Here is a 13187-nt window from a genome sequence, read left to right as displayed (position 1 = left end):
ACCTCTTATCTGGGCAGTTAACTGTGCACACGGAGTTGTTAAATGGCTTTAAATTATTAGGCGGAGTAGAGCTTATTGAACTAAACATAAATCCTAAAAGAACAGCTTAGAAAAATGAAAGAAATAAGAATTTAAACAATTTCTCCATGAAACACAAAAATTACATATATAAACAGTAAGACCTTTCTAGACCACAGAATTTTAGATAGCCAGTGATTCCCTGTCCACACCCCCCACCCCAACACATAGCCCTTGCCTCAGGAATTTGAGGTTTTTTTTTTTTAGATTGATTGATTTTTTATTGCAGTAACATTGGATTATAACATTGTATAACTTTCAGGTGTACATCATAATATATTTCGAATTCTGTGTAGATTACATGATGTTCACCACCCAAAGACTCATTATAATCTATCACCACACGTGTACCTAATCACCCTTTTGCCCTCCTCCCTCCTCCCTTCCCCTCTGGTAACCACCAGTCCAATCTCTGTTGTAATGTGTTTGTTTGTCGTTGTTTTTATCTTCTACTTATGAGTGAGATCATAGGGTATTTGACTTTCTCCCTCTGACGTATTTCACTTAGCATAATACCCTCAAGGTCACATGTTGTTATCCATGTTGTCACAAATGGCCAGATTTCATCATTTCTTATGGCTGAGTAGTATTCCATTGTGTATATATACCACATCTTCTTTATCCATTCATCCCTTCGTGGGCACCTAAGTTGCTTCCAAGTCTTGGCTATTGTGAATAATGCTGTGATGAACATAGGCATGCATGTATCTTTGTGCATTTGTGTTTTCAAGTTCTTTGGATAAATACCCAGCAGTGGGATAGCTGGATCGTATGGTAGATCTATTCTTAATTTTCTGAGGAACCTCCGTACTGCTTTCCATAGTGGCTGCACCAGTTTGCACTCCCACCAGCAGTGTACAAAGGTTCCCTTCTCTCCACATCCTCTCCAACACTTGTTTCCTGGTCTTGTTAATTATAGCCATTCTGACAGGTGTGAGGTAATATCTCATTGTAGTTTTGATTTGTGTTTCCCTTAGCTAATGATGTTGAACATCTTTTCATGTGTCTGTTGGCCATCCGTATATCTTCTTTGGAGAAATCTCTGTTCAAATCTTTTGCCCATTTTTTAATTGGGTGGTTGGGTTTTTTTTGTTGAAACGTATGAGTTCTTTGCATATTTTGGCTATTAACCCCTTATCAGATATATGGTTTGCAAATATCTTCTCCCAGTTGTTAGGTTGTCTTTTCACTTTGTTGATGTTTTCCTTTGCTATGCAGAAGCTTTTTAGTTTGATGTAGTCCCATTTGTTCATTTTTTCTTTTGTTTCCCTTGCCCAGTCAGACATGGTACTTCAAAATAGGCTGCTAAGACCAATGTCAAAGAGCGTACTGCCTGTGTTTTCGTCTAGAAATTTCATGGTTTCGGGTCTTACATTCAAGTCTTTAATCCATTTCGAGTTGATTTTTGTGCATGGTATAAGATAATGGTGTTCTTTCATTCTTTTACATGTGGCTGTCCAGTTTTCCCAGCATCATTTATTGAAGAGACTCTCCTTTCTCCAGTGTATGCTCTTGGTTCCCTTGTCGAAAATTAGCTGTCCGTAAACATTCTGTTCCATTGATCTGTGTGTCTGTTTTTGTGCCAGTGCCATGCTGTTTTGGTTACTATAGCTTTGTAGTATATTTTGAAATCAGGGAGTGTGATACCTCCAGCTTTGTTCTTCTTCCTCAGGATTCCTTCGGCTACTCGGGGTCTTTTGTTCCATATAAATTTTAGGAATCTTTGTTCTGTTTCTGTGAAAAATGTTGCTGGAACTTGGATAGAGATTGCATTGAATCTATAGATTGCTTTAGGAAGTATGGACATTTTAACTTTGTTAATTCTTCCAATCCAAGAGCACGGAATATCTTTCCATTTCTTTGTGTCTTCATCAGTTTCTTTCAACAATGTTTTATAGTTTTTGGTGTACAGATCTTTCACCTCTTTGGTTAAGTTTATTCCTATGCATTTTATTCTTTTTGTTGCAATTGTAAATAGAATTGTATTCTTAATCCCTCTTTCTGCTACTTTGTTGTTAGTATATAGAAACGCAACCAATTTTTGTATGTTGATTTTGTACCCTGTGACTTGACTGTATTCATTTACTATTTCTAAAAGTTTTTAAATGGATTCTTTAGGGTTTTCTATATATAAAATCATGTCATCTGCAAGTAATGACAGTTTCACTTCTTCTTTTCCAATTTGGATCTCTTTTCTTTCTTTTTCTTACCTGATTGCTATGGCTAGAACTTCCAATACTATGTTAAATAAGAGTGGTGAAAGTGGGCATCCTTGTCTGGTTCCTGTTCTTAGAGGGATAGCTTTCAGTTTTTCTCCATTGAGAATGATATTAGCTGTGGGTTTGTCATATACAACCTTTATTATGTTGAGGTGTTTCCTTCTATACCCATTTTATTTAGAGTTGTTAATCATAAGTGGATGCTGTATCTTATCAAATGCTTTCTCTGCATCTCTTGAGAGGATCATGTGATTTTTATTCTTCATTTTGTTAATGTGGTATATATCACATTGATTGATTTGCGGATGCTGAACCATCCCTGCATCCCTGGAATAAAACCCACTTGATCATGATGTATGATCTTTTTAATATATTGTTGTATTTGATTTGCTAGTATTTTGTTGAGTTTTCCATCAATGTTCATCAGTGATATTGGCCTGTAATTTTTCTTTTTTTGTGTTGTCCTTATCTGGTTTTGGTATCAGGATAACGTTGGCTTCATCAAATGAGTTAGGAAGCCTCCCCTCCTCTTCAATTTTTTGGAAGAGTTTGAGAAAGATAGGTATTAAGTCTTCTTTGAGTGTTTGGTAGAATTCACCAGGGAAGCCATCTGGTCCCGGACTTTTATTTTTGGGGAGGTTTTTGATTACTGTTTCAATCTCCTTACTGGTGATTGGTCTATTAAAATTCTATACTTCTTCTTGATCCAGTTTTGGAAGGTTGTATGATTCTAAGAACTTATCCATTTCTTCTAGATTATACAATTTGTTGGTGTATAGCTTTTCGTAGTTTTCTCTTGCAATCTTTTGTATTTCTGAGGTGTCTGTTGTAATTTCTCCTCTTTCATTTCTGATTTTATTTATTTGAGCCTTCTCTCTCTTTTTCGTGGTGAGTCTAGCTAAAGGTTTGTCAATTTTGTTTATCTTTTCAAAGAACCAGGTCTTGGTTTCATTAATTTTTTCTATTGTTTTTTTAATCTCTATTTTGTTTATTTCTGCTCTGATTTTTATTATTTCCTTCTTCTGCTGATTCAGGGCTTTGTTTGTTCTTCTTTTTCCAGTTCTTTTAGGTGCACTGTTAGATTGTTTATTTGGGATTTTTCTTGTTTGTTGAGGTAGGCTGTAAACTTCCCTCTTAGAATCACTTTTGCTGTATCCCATAGGTTTTGGCATGTCATATTTTCATTTGTCTCCAGGTATTTTTTTATTTCTCCTTTCATTTGTTCATTGACCCAATCATTGTTCAGTAGCATTTTGTTTAATCTCCACATTTTTGTGGCTTTTCTGGTTTTCTTCCTGTAGTTGATTTCTAGTGTCATACTTTTGTGGTCAGAAAAGATGCCTGGTATTATTTTGATCTTAAATTTATTGAGACTTGTTTTTTGGTCTAATATGTGATCAATCCTGGAGAACATTCCATGTGCATTTGAAAAGAATGTGTATTCTGTGGTTTTTGGATGCAATGTTCTATATATATCTACTAGGTCCATCTGGTCTAATGTGTCATTTAAGGCCAATGTTTCTTTATTGATCTTCTGTTTGGATGATCTATCCATTGGTGTAAGTGGAGTGTTAACGTCCCCTACTATTATTGTGTTACTGTCTATGTCTCCTTTTATGTCTGTTAATAATTGCTTTATATATTAGGTGTTCCTATGTTGGGTGCATAGATATTTACAAGTGTTATAGCTTCTTGTTGGATTCTTCCCTTTATCATTATGTAGTACCCTTCTTTGTCTCTTGTTACAGTTTTTGGTTTAAAAAGCCTATTTTGTCTGATACAAGTATTGCTACCCCACTTTCTTTTCTCTTTCTTTTCTTTGTCATTTGCATGGAGTATCTTTTTCCATCCTTTCACTTCCAGTGTGTGAGTGTGTTTAGGTCTAAAGTGTGTCTTTTGTATGCAGCATATGTATGGGTCTTGTTTTTTTATCCAATCAGCCACCCTGTGCCTTTTGATTGGAGCATTTAGTCCATTGACATTTAAAGTAGCTATTGATAAATATGTATTTATTGCCATTTTGTTATTTTTTTTTCTGGGTGTTTTAGTAGCTCTTCTCTGTTCCTTTCTTCTCTTGCTCTCTTCCCTTATGGTTTGATGGCTTTTTTTAAGTAATATGTTTGATTTCTTTCCTTTTACTTGTTTACTTATTATAGTTTTTGGTTCGTGATTACCATGAGGATCCTATAGCAATCTATATTGAGTTGATAGTCTCTTTAGCTTGACCTCTTTCTAAAAGCTCTACTCTTTTACTCCCCTCCTCCCACATTTTTTGAAATCATATCTAATCTCTTGTTTTGTGTCTACCCATTACCCTCTTATTGAAATAGGTAATTTTAGTACTTTTGTCTTTTAACCTTCATATTATCTTCATAGGTGGTTGATCTGCTACCTTTACTACATTTTTGCCTCTACCAGTGATTTTATTGCCTTTTTTGTTGTTGTTTTTTTGTTTTTGATAATTTTATTATCCCTATTTATAGTCTTCTCTTTCCCACTTAAATAAGTCCCTTCAGCAGTTCTTGTAGAACTGGTTTCTTGGTGATAAACTCCTTTAACTTTTGGTTGTCTGGGAAGTTGTTTATCTCCCCTTCCATTCTGAATGATTACCTTGCTGGATAGAGTATTCTTGGCTGTAGCTTTTTTCCTTTCAGCACTTTAAATATGTCATGCCACTTTCTTCTATCCTGTAGGATTTCAGCTGAAAAGTATGCTGATAGCCTTATGGGCTTTCCTTTGTATATCACTTTTTGCCTTTCTCTTGCTGCTTTTAGGATTCTCTCTTTATTTTTAATTTTGGAAATTTTAATTAAAATGTGTCTTGGTGTGGGCCTCTTTGGACTTATCTTTTTTGGAGCTCTCTGTGCTGCTTGTACTTGGATGTCAGTTTCCTTTCATAGGTTAGGAAAGTTTTCAGCTATTATTTCTTCAGATAGGTTCTCTGCCCCTTTGTCTCTCTTCTCCTTCTGGGACACCTATAATACGAATGTTGGTGCACTTGATATTGTCCGAGAGTTCCCTTAGACTGTTCTCATTCCTTTTAATTCTTTTTTCTTTTATCTGTTCACTTTGAGTGATTTCCTCTAGTCTTTTATCCAGCTTGCTGATCTTTTCTTCTCTATTATTTACTCTTCTGTTGAGTCCCTTTAGTGAATTTGTCATTTCCAGTATTGTATTCTTCATTTCTCATTGCTTCTTTTTTATATTTTCTAATTCTTTCTTGATGTTCTCACTCTGTCCCCAGTATCAGTGATGACCATCCTTATGAGTTTTTGTTTGAACTTTTTGTCAGGTATTTCTTATTTCTGTCTCATTTAGTTCTTTTTCTGGGGTTTTGTCCTGTTCCTTTGCTTGGAATTTATTTCTTTGCCTTTAAGATTGTGTTATAGAAAGTTTAGATTGATTTTAATGTGTGTCTGGCTAGTTAACCTCTCTGACTCCTGATATTTTCATTTTTCATTGTCCCATAGATACGAAATGTGGAAACAAATCAGTGTTTAGATAACATGGCTAGAAAAGAGAATGAAAAAGTTGGAATTTTTAACTGTCACGGTATGGGAGGTAATCAGGTGAGTATTTTAGTAAAGCTTTAAAAGGGATAATTTTCAGATTTGATTACTTCTGCCCTTTTATCTCATGATGTCATTCAGGAAATATTTTCCTATGTTTAAAGAGAAAATAATAAAGACCTTTAGGAGAAGGGATCCTTCAATCCAGTGATTATTTTTAAATGAAACATTTGTAAAAGGCCCCTTGTGACCACTGTATTTATACTGCTGTGTGTGAGATTAATTTTTCCCTTTTTAGTCAAACACATGACAGCCTTTGACAAAACACTCAGGGTATACGGAGAACTCAAAGTTATTTTTTCTTTCCTCTGTGCAAAATTAGTGGTAGCTTTTCTGAGTCATTTATTCTCTGTTACGTTAATAAACTTCCAAAATCATGTAACTTGAAATACGTGTTTTTTCCCTGCCAGAGTACTGGGCATATAAAACACTGACTAATTTCTTTTACTGTTAAAACTTCTATGTGTGCATTTGTGTTTTTCAGGTTTTTTCTTATACTGCCAACAAAGAAATTAGAACAGATGACCTTTGCTTGGATGTCTCCAAACTTAATGGCCCAGTCACGATGCTCAAATGCCACCACTTAAAAGGCAACCAACTTTGGGAGTATGACCCAGTGGTAAGTTATTAGTTGCATATAGGAGTAAAGTTATGTGTGTCATTGGGTATATTTATATACTTTACAGCTAAAAGAATGAATTCCTCTGGAGTGAATATGGATCAAACTGTTCTTGTACTCTAAAAATTGACAGATGAGAAAAACAGTATAAGTACAATAAACATGTTTTAGTCTCCTCAGTAATTAAATTAGTCTTATCTCTAGTCCCTGGGTCCTTGTTGTCACTAAGTAGCCACTCTTGCCTCTGTATGTCCTCAAGCTCTGCAGTCTAGCATGGGAGAAATGGAACAGTAAGTATGCTTTTTAAATTAATGAATTAAACACTTAGGTAGAAGGTAAGCTTTAATGAATAAAATTCTCTGGCTCATAATAATTTTTCGGTGACATATATAACAAAAATTTTCTATTTATCTTCGCTTTCCTCTGGAACCTCCCCCTCTCCCCACCCACTCTGTGTACTCACCTAGAGGCACTTACAAGATACTGGTTCAATCAAAGCATCTCCAGTAAACCACTCTCCCTTGCCTCATGTCTGCCTAACCTCTGAACTTGTGCTTTTGCTCCAGGGTTCTGCAACCAGCACCAGCATCTTCAATATGTCTTTCTCTGGTTCTTTTTCTTCTGCTTACAAGCGCTAGTTTTCTTCTTCATGTTAGGAAAGACTTTTGTTCCTATTTCACTTTCTACAGACCATCCTACTTTTCTTCTGCATTGTATGATGGTGAATGAATGGCTGGCACTCATGCCTCTGGGTCTCCAACCCTTCCTCCTGCCTTGGCCTGACACTGTACAGAAACAGCTCCTAGATACAAAGCCAGCATTCCTGTCTCTTTTTCCTTAACTTCTCTGTAGCATTTGCTATTGCTAAGCAGATAATATTTTAAAGTCCTCTTATGCATTGGCTTTAGATGCCCTACTGTTTAGTTTCTTCTGCTTGCTTTCTCTCTCTTCCTTTTGTCTGCTTTCTCACTCTGCTTCTTCATTCTGCCCCTTAAATGGAGATGTCCAAAGTTTTGACTTTGGCTGTCTTTTCTCCCCATACTGTGTCATATACAAACCCTGGTCTACTGTAATGGTCAACCTGCTGTTCCCTGAACATAGCCTCTACTTGCCCACTTGACATTTAAGATCATATCCAGCATGACAGTAGCCTATTTCTTTGTTACGAGTTTATTTTAATGAATCTAAGTAAGTGAAACATACATTTTTAGAACTTGGGATGTGAAAGATGGATTTCCCAACTAAATTTTTCGTTATGTTTAGTTTTTTTGTTTCTAATACTAACAGTGGGCTTGATGAAGGTTGCCACTCAGAGAAGCTTTGCAGGGCCTTCTGGAATGTTTGAGGGGTTCTTTTTGTACTTTGTTTTTGTCTTACATGTGACTGAAGGCCTTGGCAGCAAGCAGTGTGCATGGAGACCTGTGGCTCCTCTGGGTGTCAGATTGTGTTCATGGCTCCTCGGGGCATTGCTAGGATTTTGAGTTTTCCAGTAGTGAGTGCCACTTATCAAGAGCTTACTCTAAGCTAGGAAGCACTTTCTGTACATTATCTTAATGTTTCCTCATAACAACTCTTGAATATTTTTGTCCCCATTTTATAGATGAGGAGCCTGAGGCTCAGAGTTCTTCATTTAGGGGCATATAGTTGGTATGTGACAAATCTGGAATTCACTCTAGAAATGTCTGACCACAAGGCCCATCCTCTCAAGTACAGTACTACACAGCATCCACATAAGAAGTAAAACCTACAGCCATGCTGACTCTCTTCCAGGTTCTATTCTTAGGCATTTATAAGACTTAAAATTTATAATACTGAACCTAAAGTCAGTGTTGATAGTAAACTATGACATCTGCAAATGTATACTGCCTTGCCAGTTTCCTACTTTGACTGTAACACAGAATAATAATAAACAACTGAAAGCTCAAATAGTTGTACACAATCATTAGGTTTTAAGTTCACATAGGTAGAAAAGAGGCCTTATAAAAATGAAACATTCCGGATAAATGAATTACATTAAAATAGAGCCATGAGTAAAAAAGTCAGATAAATGTGTTAATAAACATATTTCACATTTCCTTATAGTTATATACACCTATAGGATAATGCTTAATACAAATGCCTGCACAGCCGCTTTGGAGTCCTTAGCCTGACCAGGTTCTGGTACCAGATTCATTAGTGTGGGTCAGTGTGTATCTCTTAACTCTCATCTGTCCTCTCCTTTTGAAATTATTCTAATAGTCAACATGACATCAAGTCTAGAATGTAAACAAATAGATAGGAAGATATATAGCTATGTCTATCAGCCATTTATTAAAGACTGCTTTATAAATCTTATGATTTCTTATGATTGTAAGTCTTCAAAAGGACCTGAGTTTCTAAGGACTTGAGGTTTGGCATCACAGAATTAATCTGAACAGCTTTATCACAGGACTTTACAATAGCTTTTTGAACACAGGATGAGGATCCTGAATTAGGAACCATTAATATGATCATTTTTTTAGGAAGCTGAAGCCGAAAAAAGTGAAATTTCTCACAGTGTTACAGAGCTTATGGAAGAATTGGGACTTAGAATTTAGGTCATCTTACTGCAAGTCCAGTGTAACCCACTGTACCCCAGTGCCTTTCTCCTTCCCACATAGCTTTTAATGATGTCTTTTAAATAATTTATGTTACCAAAGGAAAAAAAAACCTTTTCTACAGAGTAACTTAATAATCACCAAAAGTTTTGTTTTCCTCTTTGATCTTAAGACTTTTTTCCTGTCACTTTCAGAAACTAACCCTGCAGCATGTGAACAGTAATCAGTGCCTGGACAAAGCCACAGAAGAGGATAGCCAGGTGCCCAGCATTAGAGACTGCACTGGAAGCCGCTCCCAACAGTGGCTTCTTAGAAACGTCACCCTTCCAGAAATATTCTGAGACCAAATTTACAAAAAAAGAAAAAAATAAGGATTGACTGGGCTACCTCAGCATACATTTCTGCCACATTCTTAAGTAGCAAAAAAGGAAAAGTGCTTTCCTCCTGTGGGATGTAAGGTTTATCAGCCATTAAAACTTAGACTCCTCTCGCTTTTCACTTGCTGTGAACCAGCCTTCCTGTCAGAGGACGTGAAACTACATAGTAGCGAGACTGTGCACACTGATGTTTACAAGATTGAAAGAGTCTTTCATCAAGAGTCATTGTAAAGAATATTCAGACAATGAGACAACAAAACGTGCTTTCCGGAGAGCTGCACCTTTTATGGTTTGCTTGCACATCAGTAATTTCTGCTGAACGTGCTGTCATAATGAAGAGATTTCCAAGATTTTTTTCTGATTAGAACTGGTAGCCAGTATATTAAATATTGATATAAAAAGAACTGGAACCAGATTCAGAATCATGAAAACAACATTTTTACAACAATTTAAAAAAAAGCTATATTAAACAGGGTTTAAAGGAAATTAGAACTATGAGAAGTAAAATTTGTTATAGTATAGTATCAAATTTCTATATAGATTTTATACCTCAGTGGGGAAAAATAACTGATTCCAATGACATTCATTTTGTCTTCATCTGTGATAGTCATGGATGCTTTTTTTTCCTTGGGGTGCTGAAATTGAGCTGAAAAAAGTGGCTCTTTGAACGTAGTTTTAATTGCTTTCTACTATTTTTTTATTTGGTTGTGGGCTGTTGGAATTGTAATTTTTAATTGCCGTTAAAAATGGAGATTTAAAATAATGTCTGGTCTCACTGAACAAGTTAGATGTCTCAGTTGCTCTTGGGTCAACTGGCTTACAGACTTTCACACACACATTCTTATTAGATTTTTCAACTTAATTTGATTCAGCTAATTATGCTTAATACCCAAGATTCATACTACTGTACTACGGATTTGTTTTCACAGCAATAAATCTCTTCAGTTCTTTGTTTATGATTCCACTCAACAAAAGGCCTACAGAAGTGATTTACTATTTGGGTATTTGGAGAGGATACAGTTGATGGTTTTTTGGAAAACTTTTTTCACTCCATATCCAGATGTGCTTCACTGTCAAGTGCATATTTAGATTAGGTTCTTGAATTGTAATGTTGATTTGCTGCTTTTTTTTTTAATAAAATTTGACTGAAAATGTTTAATTGGCATTTTTTAATGGGTTAGCCAAAGAAGTGCAGTTGTTACTCCGTATTATTAGTCCTGCATTTCTTCCCTAAATTCCACTTAGGTTAAATTGGTTTTCTTTTTTTTCCCTCCGATTTTTAATACCACAGAATAACCTGAGTATTGATTAAAAGTTGAGTATCAAATTAATATTTTAATCTCATAGAGAGATCTCATTGTGACATTTTTCCTGATATGTAAAGCAATCCATTGGCAAAAGTGAGTATATTTTCCTTCCTGTTTGTAAGATTATATTTAATGATATTCTTTTCTTTGATTATCAAAGACTCTCACTGCAGGCAGTGCTATTTCTTGTGCCTAAGAATGTTTCTGAAAGTTGCATCACTAATTATACTTGCCAGGTTGAGTGTACAGAAAGTTTTTCCTATCCTATTCAAGTTAATCAATATCAAGCACATGTGGATGCTTTAGGGTGAGGCTGTTAATACAGAATGCATAAATTTTGTCCCCAGGAAATTTGAAACGAAGCAGGTGTTGGATGGAATTTTTTTTCCTACTCCATGAGCTGTGTTAATTCTATCTTCAGTAGGCCTAATGCTTGAATAAACCAGATGTCTAATCAATAAATTATTTTCATGCTCAGAATTTCAGGTTTTTGTACTCTAGCATAGCTTGGTCTTATTGCTTACTGTAAGAAAGCTTAACAGCAATGTGATTTAAGGTTTTGTTTTGTTTTTTAAGAGGGGGATGTGAGTGATTTAATTCATGGGTACTTTTAGAACCTGATAGATAATCCCATTGCCTTTATTTTTCTAATTAAAGAATTCCTAAATACTTTGAAAATATAAAATATTCCTGAGTAGTTGTGCCTTACATTGGTTTTATTTGAAGTTAAAATGGATCCCTATTCATAACAGCTATTTGTAAATTAGGCAAATATGTTAATCACTCTGTTGGAAGTCAAACTGGGAAGAAAAGAATGAATGAGAAAGAAAGCAAAGAATGAAAAGACGGGATTATTATTTAACCAGTGAAGAATTTATAAATGTGACAGTTAAGGATAATTTGAATCTCACAAATCGATTCATCCTACTCCAATCCCAATCTAGCCTCTGTTATAATTGGCATTCTTGAAAAATAGTACTTTGTTCACCATCCTGCAAATAAAGGGCAGCATGTAGGCCATGTCCTCATTTCCCTAATTCTGTATTCAGCTGAAAAACAGAGGTTCCTCTGTAAAGATTTGGGGCTCTCCCATCTTTCAAGAAGCATACCAAGAGCAAATTTAACTCCAGAGTTACAAGTTCTTCAAAGGAGAAAGAAAATTGGAAGGTAGTGTTTCTGAAGTGATAACTATGAAAGAAGGTACACAAAGAGTGAATCACTTTTTACTCTGAAAAAGTAGGTGGGTTTCCAATTATATGACACTTCTCTTCTCCCATTCTGATTTCTTGAAGATTACCAAGTATTTGCTTGATAAATCTGCCAGAACTAATAATATGAGGCAAAACTCAGTTGTATTTTTTACACACTAGCAACAAACAAGTTAATATTAAATTTTAAAATATATCATTTATAATAACATCAAAGAAGTCAAATACCTTGACAGAAAATTAACAGAAGATGTGCAAGACTTCTACCCTGAAAACTACAAAATGTTGCTGAAACTATAGAACACTGCAATAAATTATTATGTTCATGGATTGAAAGACTGCATAATGTTAAAGTCTCAGTTTTCCACAAATTGATCTACAGGTTCAATGAAATCAAAATCCTATGAGGCTTTCTTGTTGAAATTGACAAATATATATAGAAATGCATCAGGGGCCAGCCCCGTGGCAGGGTGGTTAAGTTCGTGTACTCCACTTCAGTGGCCCAGGGTTTCGCCGGTTCAAATCCTGAGCGTGGACACTCATCAAGCCATGCTGAGGTGGCATGCCACATGCCACAACTAAAGGGACCCACAACTTAAAGATACACAACTCTGTACCAAGGGGCTTTGGGGAGAAACAGGAAAAATAAAATCTTTTAAAAAATAAAGAAATGCATCAGACCCAGAATAGCTAAGCTAATCTTGAAGAAGGAAAAAAAAGTTGGAAGACTTAACACGACTCAATTTCATTACTTGCTTTAAATCTACAGTAATTACAAGTGTGGTACTAGAGTCAGGAGAAACAAATAGATCAATGGATAGAAGAGAGAGTCCAGAAATAGACCCACACATAAACATGGTCATTGGCTTTTCAACAAAAACATGAAGCAATTCAAAGTTTTTTCATTTGGAGCTAGAGTAACTGGATATCTGTATGAGAGAAAACTGAACACTGATTCAGTTTGATTCAGTTCATTGTGCTTTCACACAGTGGACAGTTTATTCAGAATGGATCACAGACCTAAACATGAAGGGCAAAACAATAAATCTTCTGGAAGAAAAAACAAAGTACCTCATGATTCTTGGGATAGGCAAAGATATCTTAGGACATTAAAGATATTAGCCATAAAAGAAAAAACTGGTAAATTTCACCAAAATTAAACCTTTTTCATCAAAAGGTACCATCAAAGTGAAAGGCAAGCTACAGCCAAGGAGAAAATATTTGCAATAAATAT

General features: G+C 35.4%; 1 protein-coding gene across 2 annotated transcripts in view; it reads left to right on the top strand.

Annotated features, from left to right (window-relative positions):
- The window catches only part of GALNT1 (polypeptide N-acetylgalactosaminyltransferase 1), a 133095-nt gene extending 122525 nt beyond the window's left edge, over nt 1-10570 (top strand). For both annotated transcript variants that reach the window (XM_070513180.1, XM_070513181.1), the window contains 3 exons: nt 5768-5866; nt 6351-6485; nt 9256-10570. In XM_070513180.1, the coding sequence (XP_070369281.1) occupies nt 5768-5866; nt 6351-6485; nt 9256-9402 (381 nt within the window). In that variant the 3' untranslated portion in view covers nt 9403-10570. The remainder of the gene's footprint in view (nt 1-5767; nt 5867-6350; nt 6486-9255) is intronic.
- Nucleotides 10571-13187: the final 2617 nt, after the last annotated feature.

The sequence above is a fragment of the Equus asinus genome, chromosome 7 (assembly GCF_041296235.1).
Source record: "Equus asinus isolate D_3611 breed Donkey chromosome 7, EquAss-T2T_v2, whole genome shotgun sequence".
In the NCBI taxonomy this organism is placed as follows: Eukaryota; Metazoa; Chordata; class Mammalia; order Perissodactyla; family Equidae; genus Equus; species Equus asinus.
This window is presented reverse-complemented; position numbering and strand designations above follow the sequence as displayed.